The sequence below is a fragment of the Microtus pennsylvanicus genome, chromosome 10 (genome assembly GCF_037038515.1).
Source record: "Microtus pennsylvanicus isolate mMicPen1 chromosome 10, mMicPen1.hap1, whole genome shotgun sequence".
Taxonomy (NCBI): domain Eukaryota; kingdom Metazoa; phylum Chordata; class Mammalia; order Rodentia; family Cricetidae; genus Microtus; species Microtus pennsylvanicus.
In genome coordinates this window covers 58,164,799-58,183,152 of record NC_134588.1, presented here as the reverse complement: position 1 = coordinate 58,183,152, position 18,354 = coordinate 58,164,799, and the positions used below count along the sequence as shown (strand labels likewise).

Sequence of the window (18,354 nt, the reverse complement as noted above, 5' to 3'; positions counted from 1 at the left end):
AAAAAATAACTTTTATACTCCAAAAGGGTATAAAACATTGATGATTATTTTTTAAAAGGGGCTTTTCAAAACTGAGCCATATTGGAAAAATCAGCATTTAACATGTCCTGTGCAAGCAGGTCCTGTGTACTGTCAGCCTCCCCACAATGCTCACAGTGACAGCCAGGGTATCACTTCTGAGATGGATGCATTGGATCATGTTTTAGGCTTTGTACATTAATAAATCAAGCATGATATTGACCTAATTCTGAAATCCTTTGTTAATTACCTTAAGTGTTTGAGTCCTAAGGAAAACAGTAGTGAATCTTAGGATTTTAAACTGTAATTAAATGAGTATATATTCCATAGTTTGAAGACAATTTCACATCATTCTTTTTCAGTCAGTACCACAGCACTGAAAAACAGCAGCTAGTAGTTAGATGAACTCACGTTTCCCTGTATGCTATGTAGCTTACAGGGATCATCTCATTGAAAGAATACTGCATCCCTTTTATAGATTTAGAAATGAGACTCAAAACAATTGAAATAATTTGCCCAGGGTTACAATATTAGTGAGTAAAAGTCATTCAAACCCAGGAAATATGGCTGAAGAAGTCTTGTTATATGTTAGATTATAATATTTTTTTTTGTTTTTCTACAATTAAAAAAATTCTGGTGTTTAAAGGACTTAAGGATTTTCTTACCAAACTGCAAATTTGGAAGAAATACACAGTAAATGACATTGCGTTTAGTACCGAATGAACTGTTACTTAATATTTATTTCAACTTTTACAATAATATAATTTAAAATACTTTAAATGTGTTGACTTGCCATATTGCTTTTAGTAGTGGACAATACATTCTGATTTTTATTTTGTAATAAAACCTTCTAAAACATCTCACATAAATATGGAGTAGAATAGACAAACAGTTGCAGCAATGAAGTTAAGCTTCTTACATTTTTGTTGTTACTTGTTATTCTGTTGGTTATTGTGTTAATATTTGGAAGTATTTCTATAACAGGAGTTATAGGCATTTATGAACACTTAGTATTAGAAAAGCATGTTACTTAACATATTTATATTACAGAAAAATAATAATTCTAAAAGGAGTTGCATGTTCCCAAGATGGCACATAAAGTAAATTCAATAGGCAAAGAGTCATAAACATTAGCCTTTAAAAGATTTTTGGACCAGCAAGATGCCTCAGTGGGTAAAGCCCGATACCAAGCCTGACAACTGGAGTTCAATCTTCAGGACTCACATGGTGGAGAGAACTGACTCCCAAAAGTTGTCTTTTAACTTCCAAGTGTGAGCTAGCTGTAGCATGTGCATACCCACACACAATAGACAAGTATATAAAGCCAATAAAAATGTAATTTGAATTTTTTCTTTTCTTTTTTTTTAATTAACAATTTCTACCTTCTCCCATTTCCCTCCCCATTCCCCCACTCTCCCTCCTCTCCCTATCCAGTCCAAAGAGCAGTCAGGGAAAAATTTTAAGTAATAAGAATAACAAATAATTCTTAGAGATACACAATTGTTACAGGCTAAAGCAATATAATGAAAATGTTTTAATTGATAATGGATTCTGTTGTTGGTTTAATGTAAGCTTCATTGTTTTAAATACTGTCAGACTAAAGTACAGGTTTGTGGAGACGGTAGCAGTAAAGATCTTCATTAGTGTGTATTTTAGTGATACTTTCTAAATTTTATTAAAAGAGCAAGATACATCTTACTTCAAGAAGATTTATGCATTCCATAATGTAGAAAAACAGTATTTGTGAAGTGCATGTCTTAGTGGCCTTAACGTTGTCTCGGAGCATTTAATTATTAAAGGGGAGCATGGAGAAATGTGTAGTGAATCCAGAGGGGCAAACTGTATTTTGTAAAAGACTCTTACAGAGTTTTTCCAATGTTTAATCAATTGGCACTTTTTTTGCTTTGAAAGATACAACTTTACTTCTAAAGACTTAACTGCCTGGTTTTCAAAATAATGCGGGTGGCAATATTAGATCTAAAATGAATCAATGAGAAATCATTTTAAAGTGAAAAGTATGGTGGGTTAAGGAACCAGTGAACACCACCATTCCCGCTTTCCTTTTTGTGTAGTAACCAAATATTACTGTGAAGAGATGATAGATAAGGATGAATAAAAGCTTCAGACTTTAGAATAATGTCATGGTTTATCAATTTCTCTGAGCAAACTGGTATGATATTAGAATATGGAAGACTTCAGGTTAGTAGAAATGATGCTGGTAGCAGGCTTTAGTCTTCAAATGAAAGCAATCAAATGGTGTAAATTTGGTATGAAACCAGGGTGTATTGGGAAATTTCCCTTACCTATTCAGCTAAGGATGACCTGTACTTAACACCTCTTTGGAGGAAATGAAATGTCATTAGGATCATAGCTAGTGCTCAGTGAGACATGAACAACATTCACTAAGAACTAGGGCAGAAGATCTTAGAAATGAGGGACCATTTTCACACTTGAAGTAAAGCCATGTTTGTTACCCACACTTTCCCTTTTGCTGTAGCTCTACTGGGGCACTGGGGCTCCTCTATAGTAGGCATGCTTTGTCCAAAAATGCTTGGGATCAGAAGTAGCATTTTGGGGGAATAGTTGCATATACCTAATAAGGTGTCTGGGGGAAGTACTCAGGGCTTAGCAGGAAATTCATTTGTGCTTTCTGTACATTTGATGCAAATATGCAGTGTTTTTAATGTATATATATTCTGATTGCATTCTACCATAGGTCAGCAGTAAAATTCTCTACTTGGGTCATGTCAGCACTCAAAACATTTTGGATTTTGCATTTTCAGGTTTTTTGTTTTGTTTTGTTTTGTTTTGTTTTAGACAAGGGATGTATAACGTACATTCTCCAGTAATTTTGTTAAGGTACGATAGCCATGGGCTGATAGGGAGAAAGAAGAATCTGCCTAAAAATGTTGCTGATTATTAGAATTAAGACTTGTTAACACCAGGAAAATGCCTTTTCCATTGCAGTCCTTTATTCCATTGTTTCTAAAGGCTGGAACCCAATAATGAAATAAATTCTCACATGAAGACCCAGTGTATCCAAAAGATCAAAATAGAGTTGTACTGTTTGAAGCCAAAGTAGAAAGTAGAAAGCACAGACCATGAAGCTTTCTTGTTGCTTTTCTTTTTCTGCCAGGTACCCTCTAAAGAAGCCTAAGCTTTCACAGAGTATAGTTTCATTATGCACAATGTACCATAGAGTTTTTAAAGTTACATGTTTCTTTGAAGGTATTTAATTCATTGCCTGTTTTCCCTACAAACCACTTTTTGTTAAACATCCTGACTCCTTCAGCTCATGGTATAGCAAGCAACATCTCACAGTGTCTAGTGAGCATCTCATTTCATGCTTTGAACCTCCCAAAACAGGATGAAAGCCATCTGAAGAGCTGATGAGGGAATTTAAGAAAGGCAAGGTATCTTCTGTTTAGAGGAAATACCCTGTTTCTGATTATCTATCTGGCACCTTATATCTGTGCTAGATGAATTTGATTAAAGGTGTGTGCATGGAAGTAGAATATTTTCTCAACTCAGACTCAAGATTGCTTAATGCTTGCCTGGAATAACATCTTAAGCACATGACCCTGCTTACTCACTGCTTGGAAAACACACCACAGTACTTACTCCTCTTCCCCACCCTTATACATTTGTTTCTTAAGTTTAGAGATTATCATGACATTGCTGTGCAGTTTTCTGCTGCTTACTTTTAAGTTGAAATCTCATTTTTGTTTCAGATTCTCCTTCTTCTGTGGTTAACAAACAGCTCGGATCCATGTCACTTGATGAGCAACAGGGTGCGTGCAACAGGAGATGCGCTATGCCCATCCATCCATAGTTTTATTGCAATGCATAAACAAAGTTCTTTCTTGCTTTTGCTTAGCATATCATTTTGATTATGGTCTTCATTAGTATTTTATGGACTAAATTATCTTGTGTGGTATTGTGCACAAAAAGCTGTCATGGCTTTAACAAATTATGTTCTGTGTAAGCTTATTTCTGCCTTCAACATTTTATAACAACTCTGAAGTCTCTCCTTCAATAGTTTGTAATGAATAGAAGATAAAATTTTTCTTATAGCTGTATATCATAAGATCATATAGAACTGTGGTTTAAGATTAGCATATTGCCCCATTGTTCATTAGAAGTTATTTGAACATAGTAATATTTCATATTACTAGGTTGCTATGGTAATGACACTTGGGTTTGTGTCATACTTAACTGGTGGTGAAACTCAAGATAGGTTGATTTTTTTGTTGTTGTTTCTGTTGTTTTGTTTTGTTCTGCTTTTTGAAACAAGGTCTTATATGTTGCCCAGGTTGGCCTTGAACTGCCAGTGGTTTTGCTTAGCCTTCTTCCTGAGTGCTGGGACTACAGGCATGCTTCCACCCCACTCAGCTCTGATGCTTTTAATTTTAAGCTTTTATGCTTATAAACCCAAAGTTTGGAGTATACACAGCAGAAAAAAATAACGAGAGCTTGAATTTTGCAGGAAAATGAATGGAGCTAGAAAACATTGAGTGAGGTAACCCAGACACAGAAAGACAGTTATCACACGTACTCACTCATAGGTGGTTTCTAAACATAAAGCAAAGAAAGGCAGCCTACAAACCACAATCCCAGAGAACTTAGACAACAATGCAGACACTAAGAGAGACTTACATAGATCTAATCTACATGGGAAATAGTAAGTAGAAAAAGACAAGATCTCCTGAGTAAATTGGGAGCATGGGGACCTTGTGGGAGGACTGAAGGGGAGATGGGAGAGGCAGGGAGGGGAGCAGAGAAAAATGTAGAGCTCAATAGATATCAATAAAAATGTATTTAAAAATCCAAAGTTATACTGAAAAACGCTGGGCCACCAGCAGGTAAACCTCTTGCACTTCCACTGGTAGTTTTTTGAAGAAACAAAAGCTTAAGGAGAACTCGATGTAATCACAGGTTTATTGGTCAAGCTTTATTACTAGCAGATCTGATACAGTACAGAGAAGAATTGGAAAAGGACAACATTCTGACAAAGAAGAGGTACATGAAAAGAAGGATCCAGAAAGGAAGACTGTAAGAAGTACTTTAGGACTTTCTTGAAAATTAAGGCAAAGAACTTACTATGTTAACTCAATTCTCTAAAGTACTCTAAGCACTTTGTGACAGAATAATGTTAGTGATACTAAGCCCCCAAAAAATAACTTTAAATTATTTATTTATTTATATATTTACAGGTGGTATGTATGTATATCAGGGGTTCATGACATGGTGCAATCCTGAGTAGTGATCCAAGCGTAATTTTCAGGAGTCAGATCTTTCTGTCTCCTGAATGGGTTCCAGGGATTGAACTGAGGTCAGGCTTGGCTGCAAGCATCTTCACTGCTGAGCCATTACTGCTGAGCCATCTCACCAGCTTGACTTCAGCTATCTCAGTTGAAGAGGGCAAATGAGTAGCTAATAGATTTCACAATTTTTTAAAAAAAATTATGAATAAGCATGAAATCCGTAAGACTTTATAGGCTGAAAGGTAACGTACATAGGAAGGCTCACTGTTGATTGAGTGAAAATATTAATATTTCTATAGTATCTGGTATGAAATAGGTCTAATTCTAACTGTCCTAGAAAAATATTCAAAAACCAGATTAGAACTTATGTACTTTCAGTCTTAAATAATTGACTTTCAGTCTTAAATAATTTATTTCCAAATCTTTTGGTGGCATGTATTGTTAGTAGATGTTTTGTTTTCTTTTTGTTGTTGCTTTCCTCTTCTTAAAAAATAAAGCTAGGCGTGGTAGTTCTTGCCTTTAATCCCAGCACTCAGAAGACCAATGTAGAGAATTGCCTTGAGTTAGATTGAAAATCTGTGTTAAAAAAAAATCAAGGAAAATACAATGTGGAAAATGGTGTGAGGGAGGAAAAGAAAAAATAGAGTAAATGAATTTGAGAATTACAGAATTAACCATGTTTTATCTTTATACAGAGTAACAAAATACGATACAATTATAGCATCTCATATTACACTGTAGCCAGATTTATGTTTAGTTAGCCACATAAAATAATTTCTATAGATTTATGTTAAATATTATACCTATTTAGTTGGTACTTCATTTTATATATGGTTTTAGGACATAAGAAAGGGAAGATTTAGGTTTAACTCCCACAGATTTGGCCTCAGTGCATGAGTGAATGGTGATGCCATTTAGTGAGGGTGACTAGCCCAGAGATAGAAATTAGGAGATGCTTTATTTGGTAGTCATGAATTATAGTTTGCCATGTAGTCATACAACCTCTCTAGTGGTCAAATATCAATTGTGTTTAGCAGAAACTACATTGTTAAAGGCCATTGTAAATGTATAAGATCTATGAGCAGAAATGGCCTAGCAATGGGTAAGGCTTACCTATGGCAACATGTGTTATCTGAGGATTAAACTGTACCAGCCTGTCACTTCTGGTCTAATGTAATAGCTCTGTAACCGACTGGGTCATGTCTACTCAAGCCACAGTCTATTCTTTACTAGCAGACAGGATGAACCTTTAAAAAGTGAATATATGCTCATACGATTTTTCCGTCTGAAGTTTCTATAACCCTTGAAAACTACTGAAGTTCACACCAAGCTTTATAAGCCACATATGAACCAGCCCTTATCTCACTGAGCTTACTTTTGGGCATTCTGCTCACTCACTGTGTTCTTGTCAAGTCGCCTCAGTCTCCTAAGCTCTACTCATTCACTGTGGTCTTGCCTAGTAGCCTTCGGTCTGCTAACATGGTGCTTGCTTACTGTGCTCTTACCAAGTAGCCTGCCTGCTAACACTCTGAGCTCCTTTCCTTCTCAGATATCTTACGTACACTGTTCCCACTCCCAAACTGCTTTGTTGTTAAGCAATTTCAACTTCTCCATTAAGCGTCAATCTCTTTAAAAAACTGACTTCCCAATGTGCCCCTCTTTTCCTCTTTGTGGCGTATTATTTGCTCTCATTAGATTTACAGCCATGTATTTGTTTGGAGGCTTGTTTTGTATATACTTCTCTCCATATTCTATATGTGTTGTTTTTATTCGCTGTCATATATATGCAGTGTGTGAAGTCATATCACTTTTATTGGTAGCAATATTTGGCCAGGTTTTTGGGGGGGTTGTGATGAGATGGGGTCTTCCTTTGGTCTTGGCTGGCCTGGAACCTTTTATATAGATCAGGCTGGCCTGGAACATTCAGATATCAGTCCACATGCCTCTGTTTCATATACTGGGATTAAAGGTGTGCCATCATTAATTAAGTGATCAGAGCTATGGAAATTATTTTAGTTTGGAAAACTCAGCATAATACCCAGTTTTACATATTGGAAAGTTCATTGGGCAATATTATAAATGAATAAATAGAAGATAAAGATTGAAGAGTGTCAGAACATACAAGAAATTGTAATAATCTAGGTAAGAGACAATGAAGAATCCAATCTAAGGCAGTAGGAGTGGGAAATGAGTATATTTTAAAAATCTTTGTGAAGTAGAATAATGGAACTTGGGCTTGGGATAGATTGCTTGTCTTATCTAGGAGTGTAGATTATGTATCCAGCACTACAAAATAATGACAGTAATGGTAACAATAAGAGATACTTTGAAACTGGTTAGCCAGAAATTAATGAGAAAATTATGTCTAGGTATCTTGATAAGATTATAATAAACCATCAGAAAGACAGAGCTTTCTGGAAAAACAGATAGGGAAAAGAAGCTATGGACGAGATCCTTTGGTTGGGGGCGGGGGATAAGCGTCTTAGTCTGTTTTCTCTTGCTATTAAGGAATACTTAAGTGCTGGCCATGGTGGCATATGTCTGTAATCCCAGTACCTGGGAAGCAGAGACAAGTGGATCTCAGTGAGTTCCAGGCCAGCCAGGTCTGCATAGTAAGACTCTGTCTTTAGAATATATGTATGTGAAAGGGCAGAAGAGGGAGGAAAATAGAGAGGAGAGTCTGAGTAACACATAAGGAAAGGGTTTTGACTCTCAGCTCTGAAAGTATCTACTTGGCTTTTAGTTAGGGTCACCTGCTGCTCCATGCATTGCCAAAGAAAGGAGGGACAAGCAGAAGTGTATTGAAGACAGCTGACAAGTGGGAAAGCTAAAGAGAGCTAAGGAAACCAAACTGGGTTGGTAACAACTTACCCTACCAGTACCTTCCTCTGAGGAGGAACTCACTCACTCCTGTAAGGTGACATTAACCCACTGGTGAGGACTCTGTATTCATGATCCTCCCTATACTGCTGCATAGACAGTGATGTATTTAATTATCCAAAAAATTAATCAGTTAGATTGAAATTGAACATTATTAGTAACCGTTTAATCTTTGGTAAGTACCCCATAAAGAAATCTAGGAAGTACTGTGAGAAATAAGCGATATGGAAAGTGCTTGATCACCTAGATGGTGATAAATGCACATTCTACAGCATAAGTATCAAGCTTTAAAAGAAGAAAAACATGTAGTCAGAGGTCTGACTTTGCTGCCTGGACTGATTGTGCTCAGACAATCCTGTCTCAGCCTCCAAGATAGCTGGGACTACAAGAGCGTATTCCCCATTCCTGACTTTGTCTCCGTAGTATTTCCTTTCATTAAGATGCTTTCAAAATAAAATTATAAGAAAAAACAAATAACACATTGTTATATGAGAAATACTTTATCATATTTATAAAATTTAAAGTTGTAGACAAACATATGGGTGGTTCTTTTATGCTATTTACAGGCAGCCACAATAGTATCTATGATACATACTGTATAATATGTATCATTTATATGTATGTCCATATGTGAATATATATGTATATAAAACACATATAGATATATTTGTGCACATATATGTGCATATATGTGTGTATATTATATGTGGGTGTGCATGTATCTACATATATGGTATGTGTGTTTATACACAAATATAATATGTAATCATATGTATATATATAATTTTATTTTGAGACGGGTCTCACTATGTAGCTCTTGCTCATCTAACTCTTACCTCGTAGACTAGGCTGTCCTTTGATCTCACAGAGAACTGCCTGCCTCTGCCTCTTCAATGTGGAATAAAGGTGTGTGCTACCATCTCCCCTTTGAGTAATACATTTTTTAAAGAGTTTGGGACTCAGTATGTTCTCCATGCTGGTCCTAAACTAAATTCAAGTATTCCTGAGTACCTGAGACTATAGGCATGTGTAGCATGTCTAGGAAAGTGATACATTTAATAAGAATTTAATTTTTCTTTTTACTTTTGTATCTAATTGTTATGCTTATTGTTCTTAAGAGAAAATTCTTATTTATTATTTATAATATAAAATTATATTATTATATAAAATTATATTAAACTTACAAATATCTCTTCAGATATTTAAGCCAATAGGTTTTTTTTCATTTCATTTTATTTTTTAAATGTTTTCTTTCTGGATGAACGTTAGCTTGGGGGAGGGTGAAAGAAAGTAGTTTTGTATGAGCTACAGTCTGTCATGACTGAGCAGATTACCTTATACTTACTATAGTGATATCATAGGTAGAAGGTGATAACTAAAAATCACTTGGGGTAATTTTACCTAAGTGGGCTTCCTGTGGTGTGAAAGCACTGATTTATGGGAGACAAGTGGGTACTCGGAACCTAGCAAAAGTAATTTTACCAGTTCTTCTGTGGTATATTGGGAAGTGGAAAATTGGATTTGCCATTAATTAAATATATATTTGCTTTAAAATCATACATCATACTCGTATACTATTACAAAATTGAAATTTTACTATTATCATGAGACTGTTACATTAATGTATACTTGCACAACACTGAGGATTGACACCAGGACCTTGTGCATACACTAAGGAAGAGCTATATCCCTGCCCTTTATTTTTCCTATTTGTGATTTTTTTATTTTTTGAGATTATAATGTAATTACATCATGCCCCCTGCTTTCCTTTCTCTGTGTTTTTCTTTTTTTTTTTTTATGACAGAGTCTAAGCTATGCAGGCTGACATCACCCTTGAGATCATTCTCCCTCTACCTCTTCAGTAGCTGGGTTTACTGCACTATCATGTCTGGTTTAAGTAGTATTTTAGGTAGCCATCAAATACATAGTGAATTTTTTTATTTTTAATAAGTATCTAATGTTTGAAGCCTGTTAAATTAATGAGAAATGTTAGTTCAGTATTTACCACCCAGAACACATCTGTAAGTCGTATGCTTTAAATTTTGGTGGACAGAAGAGAGTGAAATGAGACTTCACACCAGATTCTGGGTTTTTGTTAGGTTTGCCATCTACCAGTTGGTTATTTGAAATGAAATTTTTTTTATTTCATGTTAGTTTTATTCTTCTATTAATCATTTTCTATGCTTCTAACTTAGTTATTTTCTAATTTAGAATTGTCTCTGATAATAGTTGACATCTACTAAGTCTATATGTGATCAGCAGTATGTTAAGAATTTTACTTACTTCTGAGCCAGGTGTGGTGGCACATACCTTTAGTCCAGCATTCAGGAATTAGAGGAAGGTGGCTCTCTGAATTCAGGACAGTCTGCTCTACATAGTTCTAAGACAGCCAGGATTACATAAAGAGAACTTGGAAGGGGAGAGAGGAGAAAGAGAAAGGGAGGGAAGGAAGGAAGGAGAGAGAGAGAGATGAAAAGAAGAAAAGAAAGGAATTTCACTTCTGTCACCTCCTATATTTTCATAATATAATGAGGATATTATCATTGTTATCTTCTGTTATAGGAATCAAGACTCCAAGACACATATAAAAACAAGTAAAATAGTTGAGCCATAATCTGTTTATATGGGTTAGGATGGATAGGTAGGTAGGCAGGTAGATAGATATTTAGTTAGAGTTAATACTCTGTGATTGCAACACTGAATTAATAATATTGAATTAATATAATAATAATAATAATAGCAACAGCCTAAACACTTCATATCACACTTTTTGTACCAAATGTTGCTTTGAACCGTTATCTTAGTTTCCTTAATCCTTACTGCAGCCTTATGGAGTAGGTATACTTATCTTTGTTCTCCAGATGATGAAACTACAGCAAAGGAAAGTTAGGAAACTGCGCACAGCTAACGAATGTTAGGAATATGATTAAGCAGCCAGGCTCTGCCATGTATGGTTATGAATACTGTGTTCTTCCATATCTGACAGTAAAGACAACAAAAAACTGTATTGTGGGAAGTATTAAAGAAAATGTGTATATTAGGTAATGAGTTTTGAAATAGTTTTTAGAATGTGTTTGCTGTTCCTATTTAAAACAACTAAACAAGGTAGAAGAAATCTAAATGCTTATAAATATCCTTTAAATGGTATAAAAACAAATCATTAGTTTGTAGGTCTTTGAAGTATTTTTCATAGAAAATTTTAGCTTAAAATATGCATTTGTATCACACACAGTGAATTATATCTATTTACAATATTTTATTATTGTATATTATGTGCATGTGTGTTTTGTCTGCATGTATGTCTGTGTGCCATGCGTGTGCCTAGTGCCCATGGAGGCCAAGGGAGTCAAGGATTCTCTGGAACTGGAGTTACAGATGGTTGTGAATTTCCATGTTGGTGCTGAGAATTAAATGCAGGTCCTCTGTAAGAGCAGCCAGTACTCTTATCCTCTTAGACATTCCTCCAGTCCCCAGTCACATCCATTCTCAGAAAACCCATCTTAATAAGTTGTGTATAGTCATGCAAAGCAGCATAACCCAAGAAGAGTGGAATGAGGAGAGTTAGAAACAAATGCTAATCCTTGGTTATTAATGCACACTAGAACTTCGTTTGAAAAAGTCAAATTCTGTATCGTGTAGTGTTTCTACCAGAGACACAATTTATGTGCAGCTATATGGAAATCGTTCAACTCAGGAATCTGAAGTTTGAGTACCTAATAAAAGAGTCCATTCCATTTATACAGCGATTGGTCAGGTTTAGCCAAGGCTGATGAGTTCCTTAAGAGTTGAAAAGGAAAGTGTCAATCAGCTATTCTCATTTTATGATTGTATGAATACTGTCCCATTTTATGACTGTGCTTGAATAATTTTGTAGTAGATGACTCTAGGAAAGAAATTGTGACTGGTTTTGGTTGTCTGGAGGCTTCTTGCTGGGGAGAGTTTGGTAGGCTGGTATATAAATGTTAATGAAATATTTCTGCACTGTTCCCTCTCCTCCTTGCTTTTGTTCACTACATTCCTATAGTAATAGTATATGAAATATGTAACTGTCTTTTTCATTTTCTTCAAAAAGTATTTTGTTGGTTTTTTTTTCTTGTAGGAGAGGGGTTAGGGGGTCTCCCATGAAGCCCAGAAGAGGGTGTTAGATCCCATAGAGCTAGAGTTACAGGAAGTTATGAGCCATCCTACATGGGTTCTGGGAATTGAACTCAGGTCCTCTAGGAGAGCAGTACACTTGCTCATAAACATACCCTCTCCCCGTTTCCCTCAGGACAAGGTCTCACTAGGTAGCCTTGGCTGGTCTGGAACTTGCAATGTAGACCAGGCTGACCTTGAACTCAGATCCACCTGCCTCTGCCTCCCTGGCATGGGTTTAATGACGTGTGCCACCATACCCTTTATTTCTTCCTTACCTTAGAGGAAAAATAAATAGCAACATATTTTATAAAATGTTCTGAGAACACCAGATCTAGCTCTGCCTGTGTTCTTGATCACCCCAGGCTTTAGTCTTAGTTACAGCAACCTTAAAACAGTAGTGTCTTTATTATCAATGCGATGAAAATCTCAATTGCGTAACTAAAGGACAAAGTCATTTGTCTGGACAAATGACTAACAACTATAAATATACCCGAGAGTAAAAGACTAGACAGATGTAAATCTCATTCTTGATATTTTCCAGGGTAAAGTTCTGTGGTTTTACTGGAATGCTGTTCTGTAAAATGTCTCCTCTAAGACCCTTGTACAGTACTGAGGTGCTGACATTGTTATAGGCCTGCTTTGGTGGTGCGCACCTTTAGTCCCAGCACTTGGGAGGCAGAGGAAGGCTGATCTCTGTGAGTTCAGCTCCAGTCTGGTATGCAGAGTGAATTCTCAGCTAACCAAGGCTCCAAGGTGAGACACTGATGAAAGAGAGGGGGGGGTACATTATTATGGAATATTAGTTCATTCCTAGTAGCTGTTTATATTAAAGATGGAGTCCAAAAAATAGAATGCCAGCTTTGTCTTTACACTTTTATTTAAAAATAAGAATTAATCATGTAAGTCAAAATTTCTCACAGGTTAGAACTTAAAATGAAGTGTAAACATTGAGCTTTTTCGGTTCCCTTGTCTCTTGGGGCATGCTCTCTCCTTTCTGCTCCAGTAGTTAATTGAAATGCTGTTATGTTTCCTGGTTATAAGCTAGACCAGAGGTTCTGTGAGATTCTTTCAGTAAGTGCTCCAGTATCTTCAAAAGTAAAGAGAAGAAGGTATGTTCTTCAAGTTAAGACCCTGCATGGGCCCGTGCATCCCGTGTTTATTCCCTGTGTATTCTCATGTTTCCACAAGCTGTTCATGACCATCAGATGGGAAGTTTTTAAGTTCTGTTGGATTCTGTCCTTGGTTATCCTTTCACTCTTTGGGGAAAGGGCTGTGAATAGTCTCTACAGTTTCTGTGGCTTTCATTTGCCATTATGTTTGATTGATTAATTGATTAATTTAAGGACAGGATCTTACTAAATAGCCTTGGCAGGCTTAGGACTCACTGTATGTACCAGGTTGAGCTCAAATTTAGAGCAATTCACTTGTCTTTTTCTCTTGAATGCTGGGCTTACAGATGTATGCAGCCATGCCCAGCCAAATATGAAGTTTTTCTTTTTGAAAGACGGTCTCATTCTGTAGGCCAGCTGGCCTGTTTTTAACTGTAGAACACAGGCTGGCCCTGAAATCTTGGAAGCCCTCCTGTCTTTGCCTCCTAAGTGCTGGGATTACAGGTGTGAGCACCATGCCCACCTTTATTTGCTATTTTGAAAAAGACATTATATACTGTAGAATACCCTATAAATTTTAAGGTGAAATTATTGTCCATTACTAAGAAATAACTTCTTTGCAAGATCAGTTAAGAATAAAAGCTGAATTTATCATAAAATATTGAAGCAGTTTTAGAAAATGTCAAAGTATAGCCTTGCCAAGAACTCAGCAGCTTCTGCCTGAGCAGCTCTGTGCAGAGCCTTGAGCCCTTTCGTCTTTCTTACACTCTAGCCGCTGCTAATCCTTCTGGTGTTCAAGCAACTAAAAAGTAAATCATTGGTATTTTTAAATAAGGTACCAGTTTATTATGTATGTCATTGCATGTTAATAGCTTTTGATTCCTTAATGAAAGGGTATGGTTTTCAGTGTATTTGATTTCCCTCTAAATCTGAGGGAGCCATGTATACCATGCTAGAAATTAATAATGTTGCTTTGAAGTTTAAAGGAGAGCCTAACATGAATAAAAATTATGACAAGAACAACCTAACTTAAGTTCTTTTAAATTTTAGGAAATGTCATATTTTTTTTTACTGGTTTCAGAGACTTTTTCAAATGTTTTAAACACAATTTTCAGATAACAATAATGAAAGGCTGAGCCCCAAGCCAGGGACAGGTGAACCAGTTTTAAGTTTGCACTACAGCACAGAAGGAACAACTACAAGCACAATAAAGCTGAACTTTACAGATGAATGGTAAGTTAACATGTTTGTGAAGACGTTCTTAGCTGTTTTTGTAGAATTATACTAGATCTGCTTTTTCTGTACTTTATGTTTTGTTTTTGCTATACTGTATTGGTTGTGAAACCGTAGTCTGCCTTAAATTCCTTGAAGAACTTGTAAATACACAGAATAGCACTCTGCAGAGAGAGCTCATTCTCAGTGGATCAGAGCCTTTGTGCAAGCATGGGGACATGAGTTGGAGCCCCTAGCAGCCATGTAAAAAGCTGAGCACGGCTGCAAATGCTTGTATATGCCTGTAACCCTAGCACTGGGAGGCAGAGACTGGCGATCCCTTGAGCTCACCAAGGAGCTTCCTGTTCAGTTCAAGCCAGTAGCTAGATAGTGACAGAGGAAGACTCCTAACCTCTTCTTCTAGCACGTGTGCGTGTCACACACATACACACACAACACACCTATGTGCACACAAAACAAAATGAATCTAACTCAAAAAAACCTACACGTCTATAAATCCCACCTGCTGATTGGGTGTGAAGCCAGGCCCAAGAATTTACGTTTCTAAAAATGTAGCTAATTGTATTTGTAATCCTGGGATGTTTGTTCTGATAAAAAACACAAACAATAATATAATCACCTACATTAAAGTATTTTAGTCTTTGTTCTCTCTCTATGTGTGTGTGTGTATGTATGTATATATATGCATGACTTTTGTTTGGCATTTTAGAACATAGTTTTCATTATGCTGGAATATACCCCATTCTGCATTTGTTAAACTTAACTTTATAGCAAGCATCATTAACTATAACTAAACATTATTTTCCTTTGGTTACTTGTACTAATTGTTATTTTACTAGTCCATCTAGTTGGGATGTTCTAGATTACTTATTTATTCTCTTTTAATTGAAAAATGAATTTATCATTTTTAGCCCATTGAGGGAAAAGTCCTTCTTTTTCAAACTCTTTCTACTTTCATCATTATATCTGTGAGACATATTTCCAGAGATAACTATATTTAGATCAAAAGATACTGCCAATTTATTTTTAAAGGGCTTTCTCTTTTTATATTTTAGTAAGTTTATGAACAAACATATTTTATTCTTCTGTTTAATATATTTTTAATCATGATTTTTTAAATAATTTTACTTGTTATTTAATTTATTATTAGAAAAGTTGAACTTTTATACTCATCTAATGCTATATATGTTGTCTGTAATGACATTTCTGATTTTGTTCATATATTTATTTAGCTGATTCTTACATTTAAAAAACCAATTTATGTAAACATTTTATTTTTTCCCACTGTCTAGAGACCTTTTGGTTGAGCATTATCCAAATATTTTTATTTAACTTTGTTTAATTTGCAATTTATAAATGTTTGGTGATAATAGGGTTTTTCTAAATATATAATTATGTGCTAGAATAATTACATAAAGCATTATATAGTATTTATATCAATTATTTATAATAACATGTAATTATGACGAATATATTAATATATTAAGTCATGTTAATATATTCAATTTATACAAATACATCATATACTGTTATACTAATATGAGGTATATTATGTGCAAATTATATATCACATGTTAATATATTATTAACATATATTTTATGTTGTATGATTGGTTAATATATGGTTATATGTTAATTTATTCAGTTCACTGACCTCCATGTGTGTATGTTTGAATGTATTTTGCAACAAAACATGATTAAATAGGATTTCAAATGTTGTTGAAGACCTTCTGTGTGCCAAGGGTGGTTCTAGACATTGGAAATGCATTAAAAAAATAGTTTTTTAAAAAAAATCTGTGCCCTCTGGAACTTACATTCTAGGTGGAGGAAGCGGACAATAAGTACACTAAATAAGTATACAGTGTAGCATTTAGAAGGTACTAAATTCTGTGGAAGAAAATAGAGCAGGTAAGGACAATCGGGAAACCTAGGGAAGGTCAGTCATCAGTGAGAAGAGAGCCTGCACGTAGGGGAAGGACGTCTGAGGCAGAGAGACATCCTGCCCAACATTTGAGCAAGTCAGGTCTGGGTGTTCAGGGATTTTTTCGCAAGTTTGTGTGTGTGAAGTGGAGCGAACAGAGGAGAGACAAAGGAGAAACAGATAAGGTCAGCCAGGAAAATGAGGAGGGTGTTTAAAAACATAAAAGATATTTTTGGTTCTTGTGTTCATATTGTACCATAGCAGAAGCCAGTGCCTGTTAAAAAGAGTCTGGCCATAAGCAGAGTAAACATTAGCTATGGGCTGTGCCAGAATGGGAGCAGCAGAGGTTGTCAAGAATCCAATTGTAGGTGTGTGCTTGAAGATTAAGTCAGTGGAGTTTCTTGATGACCCCAAGTGTTTTACTATAGCATTTAAAGCATGATGTCTGGGCTCTGTTCCATGATATAAAATTTAACATGAGGTTCTCATATTTATTATTTGCTCCCTATTTTTTCTACTCTCACCTTTCTATACAAGACTGCCATCTTAGGAAGAATGTCTTCAGACAATTCTAAGTTTGATTCTTTTTTTTTCTTGAATGCTAATTTCACTTAAAAATTACCATATATTGTCATTTATTAGTTCATCAAATACTACTATTTTTATTTTTTAAAATATTCAGCTTATATTGTTGAGAATAAGGCGGAACATTATAAACTATGCATAGTTCCTTTATTTTAGTATGTGTGTTGCTTTTTGTTTTTAGTTTCTTTAAAGACAGTGAGGGAGTCGAGTACACTGCAACTTGACAGCCTGAGGAATCTCTCTAAATCTGTTTTCTAAAATGGAAATGGGCATTTAAAAAAAACAACCTATTTCTAAGGTTTGTTGTAAAGATTTAACAGGATTTTTGTAGAGAAAGTACCTTAACCTTAGCACATCTTGCATATGATAAGACCCCCGTGGGTGTGCTCGTCAGCCTTTCTTGTTGGCCTGTGAGAGCCATAGTAGAAGCAGGTGGGGGTGACCGCATTTGTTTTACACCTTGTCACCTTGTTTCCCAGGTTCAGTGTTTGTTTTCCAGTTTATTCATAGGATGTACAGTTTCTGCCTGTAATCTTCATGCTTTAAAAAGCCTGTTCTTGATTAAATCTATATCAATAAAGCAAAATTCTAATAAAAAAAAAAAGCCTGTTCTTCCCAGAGTTAGGAAAAACCTTCTCTCATCTTACTTTTGTGTTTTGTCTAGTTTTATAGTAAAAATACCTACTTATTAATTCGGGAATTTTTTTTCTAGCAAGTGTGATGCTCTCCACATGACGTCCCTCTGTCCCAGTGCCGTTTGCTGTGTCGGCTTCTCATTTCACTGTGGTCTAGAATACCGTGGTCACTCTGCTGAGTGTGCTCACTTTTCCATTGGTGGATCTTTTCCTAAGTTAGCACCATAATATTTTAATCGTCATAACTATTGTACTCTAGCATTGTTTTTATAGCTTTCTCAGTGAGGGAACAAAACTGTAGCATAATCACAGTGGCTTTGCATTCTCTCCTGGTTAGAAAGACATTCTCAGGGGCTTGAAAGACAGCTCATCAGTCGAGGACATTTGCTGTTTTTCCAGAGGACCTGGGTTTGGTTCTTAGCACTCATTTGGTGGCTCACAAAAATCTGTAACTCCATATTCAAAGGATCAGATGCACTCTTCTGGTTGCTTCACAAACCAGACACCCATGTGGTAGGTACATAGACATACATGCCGGCAAAATAACCATATATTAAAAGTAAGAAGGAAGA

The 18,354-nt window shown here is 35.7% G+C and overlaps 1 protein-coding gene across 7 annotated transcripts in view; it reads left to right on the top strand.

The window, feature by feature from the left end:
• Dcaf6 (DDB1 and CUL4 associated factor 6) overlaps positions 1–18,354 on the top strand; it is a 111,583-nt gene that overhangs the window by 67,842 nt on the left and 25,387 nt on the right. For 4 of the 7 annotated variants that reach the window (XM_075988476.1, XM_075988475.1, XM_075988473.1 and 1 more), the window contains 2 exons: positions 3,750–3,809; positions 14,524–14,641. In XM_075988476.1, the coding sequence (XP_075844591.1) occupies positions 3,750–3,809; positions 14,524–14,641 (178 nt within the window). The remainder of the gene's footprint in view (positions 1–3,749; positions 3,810–14,523; positions 14,642–18,354) is intronic. The other 3 variants (XM_075988474.1, XM_075988477.1, XM_075988479.1) reach the window with 1 other exon arrangement.